Raw genomic sequence first — 23,336 nt, 5'->3', positions numbered from 1 at the left:
CAACCTCATTCACAAGATGGTCAAAATGCTTCCCCAGCATTCTTGACATAAAACAGTTGTTTAAAAACAGGTTTCATGAATACAGTTTCTAATGAACTCTCATCTTTTCACATTGTTCCACCGCATTTCTTGTTATTCCACATTCTTCTACATCAATTCACATTGCTTATTTCACATCCAGTCATATGTATTCCCATCGTCCTTCATCCATTCTCATCATCCAATCACATCATATTAAATCTCAACACATATGTCCACATCTATGCTCATCACATCACGTCACAACATATCCACATCATATCTCCTCCATTCATATCACATCACATCCATCTACATTCATTCAAATCAACATCACATCCATATATCATCACATCACGTTCACATCTATTTACATCCATTCACATCTACCCAGATCCTCATCACATCACATCTCATCTATCCACATTATATCTCATGTAGTCATATCTAACTAGATCCACATCACATCACATCACATCCATTCACATCTCATTACATCACATTCACATCTCACCACATCCATTCAGATATCATCACATCATATTCACATCCATTCACATCTCATCACATCCATTCACATCTCATCACATCCACTCACATCCCTTCATATCTCATCACATCCACTCACATCCCTTCATATCTCATCACACCCATTCACATCTCATCACACCCATTCACATCCATCACACCCATTCACATCTCATCACACCAATTCACATCCATCACACCCATTCACATCTCATCACACCCATTCACATCCCACATTCATTCACATCTTGTCACATCCATCCTCTTCTTATCACATCTAGTTCACATTCATCCACATCACATCACAATCATTCCATCCACATCTATCCACATCACATCTCATTCATTCCATCAACATTACATCACATCCACATCTATCCATATCTCATCAAATCCATTCATTCACATGCACATCTATCCACATCCATCCATTCATTCACATTCACATCTATCCACATCCATCCATTCATTCACATGCACATCTATCACTTCACATCTCATTCTTATCCATTTACATCACATCACACCCATTCACATATCATCATATCTCATCACATTCGCATCCACATCCATTTACATCACATCACATCTCATCACATTCACATCCACATCCATTTACATCACATCACATCTCATCACATCCACTCGCATCTGCTCATATCACATTCACATCTTATCACATTCACATCTCCTCTTATCACATTCACATTTCATCTAATCACATCCCATCCATTTACATTCCATCACATTCATTTACATTCATTCAGATCCACATCACATCTTATCACATCACTTTTAGTATCGTTTTTTACTTTCGATATACTGATAGGACTTTTTTAAGTTTTTGCCAATTGCTTGGCCTAGTTAAAGGTACTTTTTCTCGATCCCATTGAATCTACGTATTAGAGTATTATTGAACGTTTAAAAGGAAAAAATACACCTTATCAAAATTGAATAGTAAAAACTCAGAAAGAGCATTTACAAATTGTATTTTCATTCCTTAAGCTTCATTAATGAGAATTAATTCTACACTCGTTTACTCATTGGATCCTCGATCCTTCCAGGGGTTCCAGATTCTCTTTTCTGAATAAGAATTATCCAAGTTTTCTCGATGGATATTTTCACATTCTTTCTCAAATTTCTCAAGTAAGATATATTCAATATCTTCTTTTCGAATAAAAGATTTATGGGATTTACAAAAATCAATTCTCTCCATATTTTCCAATAAAAATAATAATACTCAAAATTTCACTTTTGATAAACACTCATAATTTGGATTATGCCAAAAATTCTTTTTTTACCATTTAATTACTTGGATCTCAAATATCATGGAAATTTCTTTTTTTGCATTAAAAAATTTTTACCAAAAATTACTCTTTTCTCATAATCAATTAATTATGCATAATTACAAAAAAAAACTTCTCATGAATATGATGAAAATCATTCTTTTTGCATAGGATGTCCAATCCTAGAATATGGTAGGAAGTTCTCTTTTAGCATTATACATAAAAATAAGATATGTATTATTTTCTGAAAATTTTGCCATAGCTTTGCTACTATTACTGATAATTCTCAATTTTTCCTAAAAGAGTAAAAGATTGTAATGAAAATATGATAGTAGTTTCTCTTTTATGCTTAAAATCAAATTATGAATTTAAATCATAATTTTAACCATAATTATAAATATAACTATGATTATTCCACTAGATTAAGCTAATTTCAAGTGTGGAGATATTCTGGGACAGGTGGAGAGAATCAAGCAAAAGATGTGGAAATAATCTAGGAGAGGTGGAGTGAATCAAGGAGAAATGGGATTAGATACTTGGATGTAAACTCTATAAATTGAGAGGCATTGGCCTAATGAGAATTTAATGGTTTTTGATTATCCATGCCTACATTAAGCTATTTGTTAATTACTCACTAATCATATCTTAATTAAGCTATTTGTTAATTACTCACTAATCATGTCTTAATTATTTGCTGATCACTTTGTTAATGATGTTGATTCTAGTATTTGATCCACCATAGCTCATCACATTGCTGTAATTTCAACATGATATCAGAGCCAAGCCTAGAATCCATTAATTTGTGAGCCCATTATCTTGCTAATTATTTTGCTAATTAGGATTAGTAGCTCTAATTATAACTTTTCCCTCTTTCTCAACTATTCTTTGTACCCCCAGCCAGTGGAGGAGCTCTCTCCTTGCACACATCAAATTAGCCCAAGCCCTTTTAGGTACTCAAACTAGACTCAAGGGGTTACACTCACCTCAAAGGAATTGAAGCAAATCACTGCAGAGAACGCCGACGGCGGCAGCCCAATTTGTAGGCACCATTTTTTTGAGATCTTCTCTTCCACAAATCAAATCAGTCTAATTCCTCATAGCTCCGGGGATTTTCAAGCATGCTCTACAAGCTGGTGAAGTTAGAAATCAATTTGATCAAGTCTACAGTGAGATCCAAACTCTTCATCAAATCTACAGGTGACTTTGGTAAAAAAGAGATTAAGCATTCAATGTTTGGTCAAATCTTGTGTTTCTTGGCTTAATCCTCTACTAGACTCATTGCTATTGATGTCTTTGAAAGCATTTGAACTCATTTGAAGTCTAAGGCCTCAGATCTAGACTCCCTGCATACTCTATTTTTTACACACAAAACAGTGGATTAATTTGCTAATCAGTGATTAATCACTGCTAATCACTATATTTTGGTACAATTGAGGGTTCAAATTAACCATTAGGTATCTGATACTAGTGCACCTTAGGACTTTAACCATAGGGATTCAAGAGAATGCAACCTTGAAAATTATTTGTTTGGTGCCAAATGTGGCTATAAAGTTTGCTTACGTTGCTTACATGGTATGTTAAGATGGGCCTATTAAAAACTTGCTTACTTGGTATGTTAAGATGGACCTAATAAAATGTGAAAAAAAAACCATAGGTTTAGTGAAAAAGGAGTAGTTTTACTACCTCAACATGTATAGAAATATGCATTAAGATATAAAACTTGAAAAAAAGATCTCTTAAAAATATTTATTGAACCACTTCATGTATATGATTTTCTTATATTTAAAAATATATAATAATTAAAAAGAAACTCTTATTAGTATTAGTGAAAGGCAAGTAATACTACGAGGTCTTGGGCTTCTAGGGTGTGCTATGAATCAAAAGAGAAGTTATGGCTTAAAGTTATATGACTCCCCATGGCGAGGCCAAAGATTAGTGGTACGGTTGTAGTTTATAACCCCCCCCTTGGACTTCAAAATTCACAAAATTGAAGGCCTATAAGGTACAATGGCCTTCATGTGAAACCCATTACTCATGAAACTCTACTTGGGATGGTTGCCATTTGAAACCCAATTTTTAAGAGGGCTAGATTTGAAGACCAAAATGAGTCTTGAAGCCTACCATAGCCTTCAACTTTCAATAGTGCTTAGTGGACTCATTGTACATGGCAATTAGATTATCTTCCACATGCGTACTATAATGATGGTGAATATAAAGCTCGCTAAAGGTAATTTTTCATGCATGTGCATTTTTAGACCAAGCCTTAAAAAAGAAGAAGGGACGGCTACACTTTTTTTGGTAATTTGATAACTAAAAAGTGTCACATGTATAAAAGACAATATTACATAAATTTATATCCATGGTCATTTTTTTAGTGATGCTATATCCATATATTACATTTGGCAAAGCTACGAGTGCTCAATTACATCAATAGATAGAAGGATCATAGAATGTTAACTTACATCGTTTTCTTTGAAAGCAATGAAGAAATACACCCAGATAGATTGTTACGATCGACATTCCTTGAAACAAAAGATCGTTTATTAGCTAAATTACATTTAAAAAAAAAAAGAAGAAGCATTCATGTACACACTCCTATTTGTCTACTTACAATAGCCTTAATTTTGGTAGTAATTCCAAAAATGGAGGGACGTGTCCGCTCAAGTTATTGTTTTGAAGTTCCCTAGTACATGGCCAGAATGAATGTGTTATAAAATAATATGCAAAAAGAAACAAATAAAAAAAGAGAAGGTTAGAAGCATGAAGTATGCCTTTTGGTACTCAGGTGTGTGTGTGGGGGATGCACCTGACTTTTCTTTGAAAGGTAAAAGTTCCAAGTCAACTCCACTTTATGAACTTACAAGTATTGAAGGTTCACCAACGAATTGAGATCAGGTATTGAGCCATAAAGCATGTTGTCCGATAGATCTCTGCCACGACATACAATCTTGTCAGTTCAATGTGGGATTCGCGAAGGCTCTGCGAAAGACACACCTGCAGATGCGATATGCTCACATTTGCTGGAGCTGGGATAGATTGTTGATAGATGAAGGTATGGTTCCGCTAAGCTTGTAACCCGCGAGATGTCTAAATTATAGTCATTAAACAGCGAGTGTTTGTAAAGTGAATTAGTCAGTTCCATGAATTACCATAAATTTACACGATTTTCAATAGAGAGTAAAGCCAAGATATAAATCTTACATCTGTGTAATCCTGTTGTAGCTGCACACAATCCAGGTCCACCCATAGCCTTGTGGCAGGCAGGGATCTCCATCGCCATATGCCGTTAGAGTGAGGGACTCCTGAACGTTCGTGATCGCTTCCACTGTATATTATGCATTCATTAAACGCGAGATGAGACTTGTTTGTGCAGTGACCTCCAAGGTAATGACATAAGTGATAGCAAAATGACTAGAGTAATATCTATGAAGAGAGCTGGCAACCGCTCTATGTCTGAAGCAAATGGAGGGACGTAAGCTCATTTTTTAGAGAGAGACGTGAAGCTAGACAAGCAAAATACAAACAGAAATAGTAGGTTTGTACCGATTTTAAACAAGATACTTGGAGACCACGTAAAATTGTTTGATTTCAAACAGATCTGTGCTAGTATGTATGCACGCAAGTTGTGAATATGGACATTTGGTTTCATAAAGATGGCCACCTTCTACAGGAAAATTTAACTGTTTCTCTGTGAAACGTAACAAAAACCGAGACTTGAGAGGATCACAAGCAGTAATCTATCTACAGTATAAGTGGCCATAAAATAAAATAGAATAAATTGCGAGGCCTTAGACGCAGACAGTTTGACTGTGTTCAACTTACCTTGACACTTAGAACAATGTGAATGGCTATAGTAGCTTTTAAAATAAAAATTTGAATTTAATTAGATCCCACACCTACAAGAATGTCAACAAGGTCATCACTATCACTATCAAGAGACACATCCCTTAATTCAATAGAGGAGGATGATGAGGTGGAAGCAGCATCTTCCTCCATGCATTCAACAACATCATCATCACTATCAAGTTCAAGACCTAATGAACAGCAATCATCATCACTATCAAGTTCAAAACCTAATAAATGGCAATCTTTGATCTCTTCCTTTGGTTACATGGCTCGAACTCTCAAAGATTTCCAATCCAGGAATCTTTTATTTTTATGTCGATAGTGATATATCCAGTTTTAGTCAATGTAAAGTTATAGACCAAAATATCAAATGTGCATGTTCTAGTGATTGAGATGCAATAATAGGCTTTTGTGCTCTTTGATGAAGGGCATCCAATATTTGTAGAAGGATATGTGCTCCCTTCATTTCTTTGGGAGCAATGTCTAGAAAATCTTGCAAACCTTCATGTCTAAAACTATGTCCCCATATATAGAACCCATTTTGAAGTTAAATTTTATCTTTTAATTGTGCATTTTGGTTCAGTTCCTGCAAGGATAGCTTGGGTATTCTATCACCCAATGTGTCATTGACTTTGGGCCACATACATGTAGACCCTCTCCAAAGTTAGTCCCAACTCTAGTGCCGTAGTCCTACAAGTCTCTTGGAGAAAAATTGAGTATGGTGTAGAGGTTTTCACTCTTGAGTTCAGATGCATGAATGTCTTCTAAATTTTCTTAAGACCATTCCAAGATCACATCGAAATGCTTCCCCCTCAAGTCCCCACACCATAAACTACTGGTCACCTATGTGACCAAAGCCTCAAACAAAAGGAGAAGCCTCAAAGGGAAACACTCAATTATTCCATGTATGGATGTTACTTTTGTTACATTTGTTCACAAGTTTGTAATAGCTAGTCTACCTCACCTCTATTCGTGAACTCCATATGTGATTAGCAAACAATCTCAGTCCCAATATTTTTGATTAGTTACAATGCAACTATGGGTTGCCACTACGCGTTGATGCATATAAAAAAGATTTGGGATGATATCCATGAAAGACACTTTTTAATTTCACCCTACTTCTACATAGATGCACATACTAAAGGGGTACCACCCTTCCAAATATTGATCACTTTTGAAGTTAGTGGGCAAGTTGCAAGATGAGCCCTGCAAGTGAGTCGCAAGGCTAATTGGAGTGAAACCCTAACTTACTGGGTGTTGTAATCGAGTTGTTATCTTCGATGTCCATGAAAGACACCATCCCTAGCCTCAAGTGTCGGATTATCAATGATGAGGTGGAAACATTTGAACGATGTAGGACTTGACTAATGTGTGGGATGGCGATAACTACCATCGTACCCATATGGACATGAACAAACACCTAGTGGGGTATCCCAAAAGTAATTAAATGAAGAACCTCTCAAATGAGAGACTCGGAAGGGTCACTCATAAATATGTAAGTGTAGCACATGGGTTCAACATAAGGGATTTTTAATATCCCTTTTTTATTACACATTTTTTACATACAGAAGGGTACCATTTAAAGGGGGTATTCATAGGTTGAATAGGAAAAGGGTATATATTATGCATGAGAAATTCACATATAAGGGATTTTTAAAACAATCCTTGAAAACACGTGATATAGAGGGTTTACATATAGTGAGCTTCCCGAGATGAGAGACCCAAGCTCTATCCACTCGGCTACCACCTTGGGGACCTTGATGAGCATCATTTTGGTTTTTGTAACATTGACTAATAGTTCAATAATACAACAAGACTAGCCCAAGATATCCAAGAGACACTATACTTCCTTGAGGCTGTATCCAAAGAGAAATACATCATAAACATAAATAAAAATCATAGTGATGCTTCAAAAAGGGGCCTAGGAGTTGGGTCAAGAATAAGCTTGTCCTTTTGCCATTTTCTATGAAGTCTTATCTGCTCTCCATGACTACTCTCGTACTGACAAGATGATTTATGGTGATGTGTTTGGGTCAAAAACTAGGTTCATTTACCCTATATTGGCTCAAGCTTCTTAAAGCTTAAATAGAGAGAGAGAGAGAGAGAGAGAGAGAGAGAGAGAGAATACTAAATGAATGGGCAGAGGAACACAAACACAAACACACAACAAGTAAACCTAAAACTAACGTTTATTTATGTACAATAAAAGTTTTCAATGATATTGTCAAGAATAAATATAAATGTAAGCAAATTATAATTGTTGAATTTCATGGTAGATCGAAGAAAAAGATCAGTATAGGGGATTAAGCCTAAGCATGCAGAGCATTGAGTGATTAGCACAGTAAGCAAAGTACTCAACAAAAGAGGAGCATAATGATATAAAATATGAGCTATACTTCCATTATATCTTCGCTCTTATATAGGCGTAATTACAAGGTTAATTACATCACTGATGAGGTCGGGAATCCACCTCCAAATCATCACCACCTTCTACTTGATTCTAGATCATCAACCGGCTACATTCTCTCCTCCATGATCTCTCACTTACTAGATTCCTCACGAGTTGTTTCTACCTACTGGCAATAATCCCTTCCCTTGCAAGATGCAAGGGAAGGGATTATTGGAGGTCGCTTCTCCCTTGTGCTGGCAATAATCCCTTCCCTTGCAAGATGCAAGACTATTGATCCCTGGATGTAACATGCACAATAGCCGGTTGTGCATCATGGAGCAAAGCAAGAAGAAAAGCCACCTACTAGCCCCTCTGTAAAAGAAGAAACAATGGCAATTTCTGATAGCCTATGAAACCATGCAGATTCAGTCATCTCTAAATTTCTCTTCAATCTTTTTGAGGATCCCCACATTCTCTGGGTGAAGAAAATTCAAAGGACATCCTAATCAAAGGGCTCGGTTGAAGCCCACCGTGACCTTGCCCTAATTGTTTCTAATTATATTGATGACTTCCACACCTTTAACCTTTATGTGTAGATGCTAAGCATAATCAGCACCCACATGTTTTGTATGTCGGGCTAGCCCCTTACTCCACGGGGCCCCTTAATGGTCTAAATAGTGCCCAGCTAAGCCTATTCTTCGCCCAGGCATCACATCTTGCTAATGCTACTTACTCTCAAGGTGGATGTCCCAATTCTAAAATTGAATTGATGGCACATGTAATCTTAGCCTAGGTTTAGCTTAGAAAAATAAATCTCCGGTAGTTCAAAATCAAATCCCATATTCATGTCCCTCTTTCGTTCTAGAGGGGGGAATTTTAGAATAATTATATTTCTGCATTGGGCACCATCGTAAATGTGCCTCTTCATATCATGCGCACTGGTAGTTACAAAACCTGTCTCTATATAATCAACAAGGATCATGCAATATAACATAACTCTATTATGCCTACTCTTGTGTACGTATCTCCCTTTTTCTCTATTTTGTGATCTCTAAGATGATGGTAATTACTTGGCTTAACATGTGCCTAATGATCAAGGAGGCGGTCTTCTTTAGCGTTGCCACAATGAGGTAGTCTTCTGTAGCGTGGGTAGCAAAGCATAGAACCTTCTACAGCGTGGGTAGCAAAGCACAGAACCTACTTTAGCATGGGTAGTAAATCACAGAACCTTCTACAAAAAGGAACGAATGAGAACGAAGGTGGCCATAGCTAAAATCAGAGTGCGAAAGCAACATAGTAGCGATTCTTCCAAACGAGCCCCATAACACAAGTCACTCCTCATAGAGAGGCTGCTATCTCTACAACTTAGGCTTTACAACTCTGCATGCTGCAAATCAAAAGTTCTTTTTCCACCATTTGTTTTTTGAAATTTGTAGGAAATTTCCCAGGCCTTTATCTATTGAGATGGTTTATGCCTCTTTGTTATTACACAAGCCTTCGCTATCAAACTATTCATATGATAAATGGTATTGGCCTTGTTCAAACACTAATTTAAGATATGTTTCACGTTTCTTGCACCAATGTTAAGCTACTTTTTTGTGAAAGCAAGATGTGCAGCTTCAAATCACTTATAATTCTTGAAAACATTTACCTTATCCAATTGAGAGTTACTATTAGAATTTGCATGTGTGATAAGAAGATAACAACTTCTATCACTATGACTAGAGATGAATACTGTGAGGATGGGTGTAGAGAGGAAGCCCTTCTCTATAAAAAGAGAGGGAGCCTTCCCCTATAAAAAGAGAGTGATGTTTTGATTTGATTTATTTAAATCTAATTTTTTTTCTTTGATATGTTAGAATGGAGGATAGTGATGAAGATGCTCACATGCCTCATTACTTTGTAAGCTACTTTATTTTGAAAGCATTATGTGCAACTTCTGATCTCTTATAATTCTTGAAAGCATATCACCCTATCCAATTGAGAGGGAGTGTTAAAATTTGCATGTGTGATAAGAAGATAAAAAATTCTCTCAATATGATTCGAGATGAGTTTGTTGGAGGGGACGACTTCCCGGGAGGTCACCCATCCGGGTAGTGTTAACACCATTGCATGCTTAACTTCCACCCCCTTCAAAGCTACAAAAATAGCGGAGGAGGGATGATAATAGCCCTAGTTGTCTATTATTTATGTATAATTTCATTATCCCTAGCACTATGCATGTGGTATGTAGACGGCCATGCCATGACCTTTGAGCAGAATATTGTGAGAATGGGTGTATAGAGGAAGCCTTCCTCTATAAAAAGAGACTGATATTTTAATTTGATTTATTAAAATCAAATTAAAACATCATGCCATGACCTTTGAGCAGAATATTGTGAGAATGGGTGTATAGAGGAAGCCTTCATCTATAAAAAGAGACTGATGTTTTAATTTGATTTATTAAAATCCTTTTATTTTCCTTTGATATTCTAGAATGGAGGATAGTGATGAGGATACCCGCATGCGTCATTACTTTATATTTTTATAAGCTACATTATTTTGAAACTAAGCAAGATGTGTAACTTTAGATAACTTATAATTCTTGAAAAGCATTTCACCTTTTCCAATGGAGAGGGAGTGCTAGAATTTGCATGTGTGATAAGAAATTGGAGATAAATATTATAGAGAGGATGGGTGTAGAGAGAAAGCCTTCCTCTATAAAAAGAGATGGATCCTTCCTATATAGAGAGGAAGACTTCCACTATAAAAAGAGAGGGATCCTTCCTATATAGAAATGAAGTTATGTTTTGATTTAATTTATTCAAGTCCTCTATAGAGGAAGCCTTCATATAAAGGATCTTTTTATAGAGGAAGCCTTCCTCTATAAAAAGAGAGGGATCCTTCCTATATAGAAAGGAAGTGATGTTTTGATTTAATTTATTCAAGTCCTTTTATTTTTAAGAGTCCCAAACCTTATCCAAGATCTCTCTCTCTCTCTCTCTCTCTCTCTCTCTCTCTCTCTATATATATATATATATATATATATATATATATGTATGTATATATATGTGTGTGTGTGTGTGTATGTATGTATATATATATATATATATGCACACACACACACATTTGCATGTAGGTGGTCTCAAAGTGCAAAAAAGGTGTACGATAAATAGGGAAACAATAAGCTGAACTAATAAGATATAGTCCACATTTGGGACAATTACAAGTTTAGATTCAAAACTTAGGGCTGCCTAAACTTCATCTTTTTTAAAACCTTTTGTGTGTGCTTTATCGACTCTGTGAAATCCCTTATAATGCATTGTGCAATTGTGACTAGTTGGCCTAGGAAACCTTACACCTATGTGCATTTAGAATGTGTTAACATAGTTGGCCTAGGAAACCTAAAAAATGTACTTTGTGACACCTGTGCATTTAGAACGTGTTAGCATAACATATATGTGCATTTAGAATGTGTTAGCATGACACCTCTCAAAATTAAGAGTGTACAATGTTTAAGTTTTTTTAAAGCATTTTAGATTTTCTTGTTTATTGATGTAGTTTCTAGTATCGTGGACAAAATGCATTTTTAGGTATGCTCACTAGCATTAAAGATCATAATGATTCACATGTGTACACCCATCTAGAATAGTTAACTCGCATCACTATGGATAGTGAATCAAAGATTGTGCCATCTATCTAGAATATTTCAATCATCACTATGCATAGCGAACCAAAGGTTGTGCCACCCTAAGGTTAGTATTGGCTAGAGCCAATAAGCACAACATTACTAGGGGTTTACTGCCCCATGCATAGCAACAAGCACTTTAGGAGGGTCCTTTCAAGCCATCTAAAGAGTTGTCTTTCAATCAATCTAAAGATTTGTTCAAATATTCATGTCCTTAGGCTTATGCTATGCTTATGCTTTATGCTATTAAGTATGTGTCACAATTAGTTCATGATTAGTAAGTATGCCATGCGAATGGACAAGGTTTCATTAAATGTAACTTTTTTAGTAGCTAACTAGATAAACATTGGTTAGTTTTCTTTATAGTGTATTGTAAGGTGTACTTTTTAAAGCATGTTCCAAAAGCAAGGTCCATAGGCATGCCCAATAATTGGTGCCCATTGCTTGAAAATACTTTCCTCTCTTGCATAAACACTTAAGAGGTTTTGCTTCATCCCTTTAGTTGTGGTGATGATTGCTTATCTTTCATTAAAGAAAATGATAGCAAAGTTAGGGATTTACACATCGTCTTGATCTCCGATCCATAGGCAAAGAGTGTTTTTCGAAGCTTTGATACCATGTAGGAGCCTCCTTAATCATTCGGCACATTTTAATCTCAATAATTCCAATCTTCACAAAGATCATAGAATAGAGAAAAAGGGAGATACACACACATGAATAGGCATAATAGAGTTATGTTATATTGCATGATCCTTGTCAATTACATATACAAGCAGGTTTTGTAAACTGTTAGTGTGTATGATACGAAGAGTCACATTTATGGTGGTGCCTAATGGTGTGTTCACACTAATATAATTATTCTAATTTAATAGCTATTTAATCCCTCTCTTGTGTGCTGCACTACCACTATTATGCTCACATATAGCACTTGCACATAAAATTACCACTTCAATTAGATCTAGTGTGACACAAAGTTGGGGGTTTAACTTTGGTCACATCTCAAACCCAAAGGTTGAGGAAGGGGAGGTAGTTTTGGTATCAAAGAAAGCAACAGGAACAAACTCTCACCGTCTATCTCCCTAGATCAAAACAAATACATAGACATCAAAGGTGAGATTGTAGTTTACAAGAGGAAATAGGAAAGGCTATGGGGAAGCATTAATTTGAACCAAGCGATCAACTCCAAAGTGAGGGCAAGTCTTTGCTGGAAGAAAATCTTTCGGCTCAATATGATGTGAATTGAAGTGAAAGGGGTATATTGTTATGGCTCATTTGGACGGATTGGATGGTTGGGCCGCATCATTTTCAAAAAAAGAAAGAAACTAATAAAACTTCCGAAAGTGAATAATCTGCTCTGACAAGACAGCTATAACTTTTTCTGTACTACTCAAAAACATCAATGGATAGAGCTTGAAAAAACAAAGATTTTGATATAAGTTTCATAAAAAATGGAGATGCGAGCACAAAGTTATGATTGTTTTAGTGAGAAGTGTCAAAACTGTCCAAAATACATAGACTGCTCAGACAGTCATAACTTTTTCTGTGCTGCTCAGAAAAAACACTGAAAACATCAATGGATAGAGCTTGAAAAAATAAAGATTTTGATATAAGTTTAATAAAAAACAGAGAAGCGATCACAAAGTTATGACTATTTTAGTGAGAAGTGTCAAAAAACTATCCCAAATACATAGTCTGCTCTGATTCGACATCCATAACTTTGCCACTCAAAATAGAGTACTGAAAACATCAATGGATAGAGCTTGAAAAAACTAAGATTTTGATATAAGTTTCATAAATAACAGAGAAGGGAGCACAAAGTTATGACTGTTTTAGTGAACATTACCAAAACTGTCTATACGTGCCTCCAACTGTGGGGAGAGGGAATGATTTCCCTCACTAGAAAAGTAACTTCCAAGATACATGGTGGGTTGAGGTCACCCAAGGGAGTAGAGGATCCTCTTATAAAAGAGATCTGGAAGCAAGCTACTCATGTGGACACAGTAAGCTCTGAAGCGAAGTGGAAAAAGATAGAGAAAGGAAACAAAAGTTTGATTCATGAATCAAAAGAGACGTCCAATTGGAGAGGACCACAAGAGTACGAGAGCCCAATGCTTAAGGGAGATGGAAAAGCATAGGAGCAGCTAGATACAAGGCTATGGCATAGCTACAAGGAGAGAAAAAAAATGAGGTGTTTGAGAGGGAGGAGAGAGGCCTCTTTTATAGAGAAACTCTCACCCTGTTACATTTCCAGCCAATAGATTCCTTCACCCCTGGTGACATAAGAACATGGGTCACCATCAATTGTACTTTTGGGCACATTTTGACAAGTTTCCTATCTAAAGATGCTCATGAATCTTTTAAAATTGAAAAAGTCAAGAGTCCTCTTACATGGATCTCATAGGGACCCTCTCTTTTCCACATGTCAACATGGATCTCATAGGGACCCTCTCTTTTCCACATGTCAACATCCTCCATATTCCATTTAGGATTTCTAGAAGGATTCCTCTTGATCCCATGCTTCTCCACACTCCTCCACATTCCCTTCATGTGCTTGGCATATGGTCTCCATCTTATTTAAGTATCTTATTGAGTCCATGTAGACATTTGTCCCACCCTAAATACATGACTCATTTCTATCTTCCCAAAACAATCCAATAATATTTCACTCTCAAACCACTCTATTCCCATACCAAGGTATTTATAATTCATACACATGGTATTTAAAATGATTCACTCCACTCATACTCACATCCACAATCATTCTACTAATTATTCTAATTAGTATCAAGCCCATATTTGTTATTACATGAAATAAAGTAGTCATCATTAAATGATTGACAAGCCACAATGAGATTAGCCATCACAAGCCATATCCCGTCGATAGCTTCTGCATCACGCTTCTCAGTTCCCATGTTTCCATGGCTAGCTTCTCCATCACATTGTGGGCCTTGCAAGATTCTCCCACAAGTTTCCACCTTATTATTATTCTGGAAAAAAAATCAATTTTTGTTGTCACACTAGTAAGGACCACACTAATTGTTTATGATGGATTTTATGCTGATGGTTAGCTCCGTAGATTGGCCTTGTAAATATGAACTGTTGGGTTTGTATAGAGCTTGTAGCTCACTAGGATGGAGCTCTTGTGAAGAAGAGAACACATGGCAATCTATCATTGGAGATGAAAATTATGTATATGGGTGTAGAACGGAGCCTTTCTCTATAAAAAAGAGGGGCTATTTTTTTTCTTTTATTTAAATACTTTTATTTTTAAGAGTCCCAAATCGCATCCAAGATGTTATCATTTGTGGATCTCATTCCTTCTCCCTGTTCCTCTTTTCCACTACCTTTACAAACCCTAGCACTTCATCTTTGCAAGGCTAAACACCCTAGAACCAACTAGTCTTGCTATGTGTAAAGATTTTATCAAAGTTGAGAGAAGTAAAATCTTTATCGAGGTGGTTAATGTAATGATTTCAATGCAAGGTTACATTAATCTACATTGATATCTAGAATGCATGCCTAAGTTCAGCTCACAAGCAATCAACTTGCATCTACTACTAAAATATACCAAAATTAGGTACTCCATGACGAGGCTAGGTGCAAGTGCAAAGGTTAAAACCAATAAAATTGCATCTATTATTAAAATATACCAAAAGAAGCTACTCATCTCATGATGGGGCTAGGTGCAAGTGTAAAGGTAAATGAAAAGGTAAAAACTTATGACGTGGGGCAGTTATATATTACACCTTCCTTCTAATTTGGGAGCTCCCTTATGATGTGTCTCCAACAAGATAAAGATTCATTGTGGGCAAGACACTATTGAATTCTTAGAATAGTTTTGTACACAATATTTAAATCTTTCTCTTACCTAAGAATGCTAGATCCCCTTTTTAAGATCATGTATACCTAGGGATGTTGAAAGGTAAGTAGATTATGTTGAAATAATATTGTTGCATTTAGGTTAGTGCACTTGTAAAACATGTGGGTCATATGGGTGGTGTTGTTTGCACATCTTGACTGATGCCATAAAATTGATATTTTTTAAGGAGGAAATCAAGATTAGCTATAAAATGAGTGTACCATGTCTTGTAAGCCAAATTAGCTGCAAAATGACTTGTGTACAAGAATCGATGCTTTAGAGAATAAGCCATATTGTTACCTTGTCAAGGTTGAGATTCTAGTTCTTAAATAATATTGGATTGTAACTAAGAATGGGTACACATATGTGAATTTTAATGAGATCCTCTAAAGATTACTTTCTACATTGTGAGATCTCAAGCCCATCCTAAGCATGATATGTACATAGAAGATAGATATGTATGAAGGTGTGTGATGGATCCCAAGTGGCAAAATATGTGCGGCAATCAAATGGATAATGAAGGTGCTCGAAATGAAAATAGAAAGTGTGTGGTGTTCGAGAAAAAAGCAACGGCCTTGAGGAGGAAGAGTTGAGGCAGTATGCATGTGTAGTTGGAGTGTAGTTGATAGAAGTGAGGCTAGAAAGACCACCAAAGAAGTTCTATAGTTGAGTGGGCTCTTGCAACAAGCTGTGTTAGTTGCAGGCTGGAGTTTCCTTCATATACTTTCCAACTTTTCAAAGAGAAACCAATGTAGTATGAGAGAATGGATTGGATTAGAACGGAGTGAGAGCATAGGGCTGGAGAGTCTTGAAGGTGATGCATCCCCTTGGATCTTTGAGGAGCTAAGCCCCGTTAGAGACTTGAACCAACTCGATTCTATTCAATTGTTGTTGTTTTCTATCAGTGTGTGATGGTTTGTAAGGCCTGTCATGCGAGACAGTGGATTTCAAGATTTTGAAGATGTGATGTTGTGATTCACCTAAGGGGAATCATTGTACTTTTGTGTTTTCTTCTTATATGTGTCCACCCATGGCTCAGGGCTGTTGAGATAGAGAAGTGTTTTCTTGTATACCTGGAGAAAACATAGTGTTTATATATAAATCCTGTTCTTTTGATGTTTCAGTTGTGGTGAAGATGTGGTTTTGATTGAGTTTATGAAGATGGAGCCCTTGAGTGTGTGAGTGTGATGATTGTGGAACTGGTTCTATGTCAGAATCAATTGAGAAGGCATAGAGCCATCTCTGTGTTAGCTGAACATTAGAGATTTCAACTGATGGTGTAGATTACTTGCTCTGAAATGTTTGAGATTGGGGAAAGTGTTTATGGGTCTCAACTGACAATTAGAGTAGTCAACTGACAACAGTTAGATGGGATAGTGGGATAAGAGTTTATCTAGAGTTAGCTAGGTGTAGACTGTGTCAGCAGAGTGGTTATAACACCATATCCTCACTTGGTTTGAATGTTCTTAGGGTTTAGAGTTGTCTAAGAGCGGATGCAAAGAAGTAAGAATCTTCTTCAGCTGGGTCAAGTTAGCTGGTTTGGTTCGGTATAGTCATTTCGGAGGTAGCCATGGGTCAGTTCCAGTTAGCAACCTGTTATGTGATATTCCTTTGAGTTGAGGGCTGCTATGAATGGTTCAAGACATTTGGATAAGTTTTTGTGTCAGATAAGGGTTCTGAGTGAGTCGCGGGTCTGAGGAAGAATACAATATGCATTAGTCAGAGAGGGGTTAGAAGAGGGTCAGGAGGAGATCCAGGGAGTTCTTGGGGTTGAGTACGTATGGTCAGTTGATGCTAGAAGACATCAAAGGATCTTGGAGGACAAGATTCTGACTAGGGACAAGAGGAAGGATTTTGAAGGCAAAATAAGACTGTTCTATGTCTCTTGGGAGTGCATTTGGTCAGAAGGTTGTGACATGTGGTCAGGAGAGACTTTTAGGTACATGATTAGAGCTTTTGCAAAGAAGATCTTACTTGGGAGGATAATTTGAAGAGGAAGGTGAGATAGAGGGAGGTTGGCAGGGTGTTGAAGAGTCCCATTGAGTCAATTTCAGGGCTGGTTGGTGCCCTCGGAGCTGGGATTCTAGTGTCCCCCAGTTTTGATCCCATTACTTTTCTTTATTGTGTGCCTCGTGTGGTGGTATATAGAGGTCATCACCCAGAGACCACACATCATGCTTGAAAAAACAGAGGTTTGATCATAAAAGCCAAGAAATGATTAGGTTGTTTTTTAAACAAGTCCATGTTTCAGGTGATCCAAATAACTTTTTTGCATGGCATGCACCTAAATCTTTGTTGTATGTGTGAGGTGCATAGATCAATTTATGGGCATCTAATATTTTTGGCCATTTCTTTAGTTAACATATATATGTGTTTTTTGTTTCACACACACACGGAATATATTTTATGGGGATGTTGAAATTATTAGATTTCACAAGCCATGTTGTTGGATATTTTTTTGAGCGTCGAAAAGGATGGGGAACCTCATGTTATGACTACACTTGAATTCTATTTATTGTATTGCATTGCTTTATTTATTTATCCACTCAATGAATATTATAAAAAAATAAATCTTTTGGGTTTTATTTCAATTATTAATAAGTGGTTATTTGACTGTGGATTTCTAACTCTCACTTGATTTGTTGAGAATGCTTATTTGGCTGTGTGTTGCTAACACTCTCAATTGATTTGGTCGAGAATGGTGGTGTCTTGAGTCTCCATGTGGTATAGGGAAAAGATCGAGGTGATACAAGTGAATGTATACGATGATATAGTCAAAGACAATGAAATGGAAGTAGGATTTGTCTTAAAGATCCTTCATCTCCCGTTGAGTGATGAATCACACCCTTGACATGTGGAGACACCTTGCCAAGGGTCAATCAGATCCTTAGTGTTGGTGGACATTGTACCAATTATAAAAGATAATTAAACATATATGTAAACATTTAGTTCATCTTTACATATATTTAAGCATTTGATTTATTATGATTGTGCACACTAAGTCATCCTGTGTGCAAGGTTATCTGAGAGCTGGTGCATGTGTCCAAGTGATTCTCGTGTCCCTTACGAAATAATGGCAACCACCAAGTAACTAAATAAAGCAATCACTGAAGAAGAAAAATATCCCCAAGAACCTATGAACGTAGTTGAACAAGAATGTTCACTCAACATGATATCCTAAGTCTCATGGCCTTGGAAAATTTACTTAGAAACCTTTGTAAGAGTTCTGGAACATTTAACTTAGGCTGCATTATGAGAATCGTGTCACATGGAGTCCATGGAGGTAGTGTACATGGTGGGTGAAGTGCAACTTTTAAGAGAAATAAAAGGGAGGAAAATGATGCTTGCCTTAGAAGCAAACCTTATAATATTGAGAGTGTTAAAGGTTTTAGCCCTGGAATGAAACCTTAAAGCTCAATGGAATATAAGGCCTAGCCTTATTTTTAAATCATCTCAGCTTCACACATACAGGTGCATCCAAAGCCTTGCCCCCATAGCTAACACAATATTTCTCTCTCCTACATGCTGACATTACATTTTCCACGTGATTAAATGTATTCCCCACACCAATATCCTCACATTGGAGAGAGGGTAAGAAGATTGTGAAAATTGATATCATTAAACAAATAGAAGTCGAAGGAACAAGACTTTGAAGAGAGAGGAAGAAAACAAAGACTTGAAAGGGAACCTTGGGGGCCAAGAAGCATCCTGACACACACATGATGCTCAAGGATAACCTGATCGCATATACAAATTAAGTGGAGGTACAACCTAAGATAAGTGCTCTTTTGCTTGGAATTTAAATTTACATTCAAAAAATTGAATTATTAAAATGAACCAATATACATTAATTCTTTTGCCTATCTTTCATGAACATTATAACATCTTCATAGTGTTGTGAACTATGAAATTCATTAATCTTCTTAATTATTGTTAATCTTCTCCATTATCTTGTAAATAAGTCTATTATTTTGAATTGTTAATCTTCTCCATTATCTTGTAAATATGTCTTTATAGTGTTGTGAATTGTTAAAGTCATTAATATTCTTGATTATTATCAAGTATCCGGTAAATACATAATTGAACAACATTATCTATATCATTTTATCTTAATTATAATCAAGAAATTAAGTGTATCTAGGCAACGTCACCTAAGTGTGTTTGAGGGATAAGTGAAGACTTAATTAATTCATTGTGTCATGTAATACACAGATGTTTTGGGGAGGGAAAAGCAAAACTAATATCACATATTTAGTGGAGTGTGATTTTTTGCAAGCTTCTACACCTGAGCTTTTTTCCAATTTTTGTGAGCTTTGTTTTTAGTTCTTAAGACCATCATACTAAGTTTACAGCATCAAGATCAACACCATAAAAACAATATATTTACCTATCACTCAAGATGTTTACACATAACCTACATTATTTGACGAGGGACAGTATATTTGCCTATCTAATATAATAACTTATAGTATTTAAGGGGATATAATATATAATGATCATACAATGAGGATAAAGATCCATTCCACATCTCCAACATATTTTATTTCAATATATATGGGTGCTAGCTCATAGTATGATCAATATCTAATTCCTTTTCTACGAGCCTTTTATCACAAGCTTTTTCGAGCATTGTGGAAATTTGGAACATTCATGCATCCATATACTCAATACATCAATGCCAACCAGTATTAAGAGTAAAAGGGGACTCAACAGGATTAAATACATGTACATTAGATTCAAAATGTTCTTTTGTATATAGAATTTGGCACTTTTAACTGTAGAAATAAGCTCAAAAAGCCCAAAAATGGTCGAATCAACAATAAAGATGCCTCTATTCTGACCATTTTTCTCGGACTACTGCTAATGTTCAAGAAAGGGGGGTGCCACCATCCCATGGACCTTCACCATTGGTGTTGATAATCCAGAAGGCTAGCAACACCCCCTTTCCTAAACATCCAAAGAAAGATGGTTGAGAAATAAGTGTGTTTACAGTCGATTCTGCCACTTTTGGGCCTTCTGGGGCTCATTGTTTATGTTAAAAATGCCAAATTCTACACCCAAAAAAGTTTCAAATCTAATGATGGATTTTTGGGACTCCTTGAGCACTCCTTTTTAAAGTGTGACTCTTCTTTCTTTTAAATGTTTATAGACATAGACATAGTACAAAGGATCTACAATGGATCATTCGTGAGCCATGGAGCTATCGTGCTAAGTGCATGTTGGCTTGAAAAAAAAGAACCATAGGATGTTGATGCTAGAGCTTCTCTATACATTGGTATTGTAGAGTAGGCTACCCTATCTTAGTAGTGTGGATTAGGCTACCCTATATTTCTCCATATTTACTAGTAGTGTAGAGTAGGCTACCCCATATTGGTAATGTAGAGTAGGCTAACCCCATATTGGTAGTGTGGATTACACTACCAATATGGGGTAGAGTAGGCTACCCCATATTGGTAGTGTGGATTACACTACCAATATGGGGTAGAGTAGGCTACCCCATATTGGTAGTGTGGATTACACTACCCCATATTTCTCCATATTGGTAGTGTAGATTATGCTACCCCATATTTCTCCATGTGTAACTTGTGCTTTCCTAATCTACACTACCCCATATTGCTAGTGTAGATTAGGCTACCCCATATTTCTCCATGTGTAACTCATGTTCTTTCTAATGATTTATTCAATGAATTTTGTTATAAAACTTAGATGCAAAAAAACACGCAAAAATGTAAAAAAATATCACATATCCAAGATTGGAAAAAACAATTCCCCAATGATCTACAGTTTAAAAAAAGCTCACAAATTTTTAAAAAGCTTGCAGGAGGAAACTCACAAAAATAATAGTCTCCCTAATTGTATATTTTTTTACATTATAATTGTGTTCTAAATTCAAACTCATGATTATTTTATTGCTATCATCATACACGTTATCCCCATCACCTTAAGAATGTAAAGTCTCTTACAATGCACATGTGGCTTTCCAAGAATTTGCCACTTTCTCCCTCGTCCTCGGACTAAGGAGAGTGGTGCTTTTTGCAAGATTCCCTTTCTTGGCTACCTGCCCTCTCTGTATAAATTAATGGATGGATCCACTAGAATATCAGATCCATAAACCCTCATGTATAGTACTAGGGCATTAATGATAGCTTCACAATCCATCATGTTGTAATCCCCATGCCCTTAAATATGTAAAGTCTCTTACAATGCACATGTGGCTTTCCAAAGCTTTGCCATTTTCTCCCTTATAGTGGGACTAAGGAGAATGGTGGTTGCAATGGGATCAACCACCCTCTCCAAATGAATCAAGGGATGGATCCACTAGCTACCTCACCCGCTTGCAAGATCCCCTTGAAATGACCCTATCCACATGAGCCAAGAGATGGGTACACTAGTATGTCAGAGCCATCAACCCTCATGTATAGTACTCTTTAAAAAAAGGGCATGATTGACAGATTCTTGGAGATTTTCACCTTCCCATGGCTATTATTTTTTGGATATTTTGCAATTTCACTTAAACTCGTGGGTATCTTCACCTTTACGTTGCTATAGTTTTTGACGATCTTACGATGGGTACTTGGCTATCCCATTCTTTATGAAGGCCCCTAAGAAGGCAACCTCAAAAGTTTTCAGGTCAGTTAAAGGGTTTTTAAAGATCCTTTTAAGGTTTGGCATGAGATTGTACATGTGCTCAACCATGGAGCTTACCATGGACCAATATGAGGATTTCCACCACAATGGTGTGAGTTAAGAATGTGGTCATGGCCTTCGACACTATTAACAGTGATGGTTTTGGTATAGCTCTTCATTTATCACATGATGAGATACTAGTTATATTAGTCCATTAGATAACTTATTGGAGCTTGGATGTTCATGCTTCTCATCTCTTTAATAACGATTAAGTATGGTATATTTTGAATGCATACTATGTAAGACCATTCCAATATTCCCATGTGGAATATTTTATTATTTTTAGTGAAAATATCCTTTTCTTAGTCAAAAGAAAATGTATATATGAAATGCAAACTAAATCCCTATGTGGTAATACAAAACGTCCCTCCAAAAAGCAAATGGAGGGGGACTCCCTCTATGCATGGCCGCTGTTGAAAATGGAGGGGGCATCCCTCCATGCATGGCCAGTCTTGAAAATAGAGAGGGACTCCCTCTATGCTATGGCCACTCTTGAAAATGGAGGGGGGCTTCCTCTATGCATGGAAACTCTTGAAAATAGATAGGGCCTCCCTCTTTGCATGACCACTCTTAAAAACGGATGGGGCTTCGGGGCCTCTCTCTATACATGGCCACTCTTGAAAATGGAGGGAATGGGAGCTCCCTCTATGTATGCCTACCATTCAGAATGTCAAGGGTGGAAAAAGAAACATTGGAGGCTTGTAATTTCAATTCATCATCCCCACTTGGTGAAGAACAGGTGTGAAATCCATATGTTTGAGAAAGCTATGTGATGCTCTTGCAGCGTGCAGCCCATTTTTTCTAAGAAACAATTCCTTCTTTCTTGTAGGGCATGGATCATGCTCAACTAAATGGAGAATTTTTTTTAATGTTATCAATGGCCTCACTTTATCAATCCCACTATGTGTGTGGTGGAAATGCTTTTGATGAGCTTCCACCTCCGTCTCATTCCAATATCCATGGTTGAATGTCAAACTGAGATCAAAATAGCCAAGATTCAAGTGTTTATGAGATGCATGGTAAGCCATATGCCATCCTCTTTATACAGTAGAGACA

At 36.6% G+C, this 23,336-nt stretch overlaps 1 protein-coding gene across 1 annotated transcript in view; it reads right to left on the bottom strand.

The window, feature by feature from the left end:
* Positions 1-4,159: 4,159 nt before the first annotated feature.
* LOC147620521 (putative LRR receptor-like serine/threonine-protein kinase At1g67720) overlaps positions 4,160-23,336 on the bottom strand; it is a 45,193-nt gene continuing 26,016 nt past the window's right edge. Inside the window, exons 4-8 of the mRNA XM_086824752.1 lie at positions 5,034-5,157; positions 4,848-4,919; positions 4,694-4,762; positions 4,444-4,515; positions 4,160-4,354 (exon numbers count right to left, since the gene is read on the bottom strand). Of these exons, the coding sequence (XP_086680878.1) occupies positions 4,291-4,354; positions 4,444-4,515; positions 4,694-4,762; positions 4,848-4,919; positions 5,034-5,157 (401 nt within the window). The 3' untranslated portion in view covers positions 4,160-4,290. The remainder of the gene's footprint in view (positions 4,355-4,443; positions 4,516-4,693; positions 4,763-4,847; positions 4,920-5,033; positions 5,158-23,336) is intronic.

The sequence above is a fragment of the Cibotium barometz genome, chromosome 31 (genome assembly GCF_041138505.1).
Source record: "Cibotium barometz isolate CiBa-2024 chromosome 31, ASM4113850v1, whole genome shotgun sequence".
Taxonomy (NCBI): domain Eukaryota; kingdom Viridiplantae; phylum Streptophyta; class Polypodiopsida; order Cyatheales; family Cibotiaceae; genus Cibotium; species Cibotium barometz.
The sequence above is the reverse complement of the archived record's forward strand: the minus strand, read 5'-3'. Positions and strand labels throughout refer to the sequence as shown.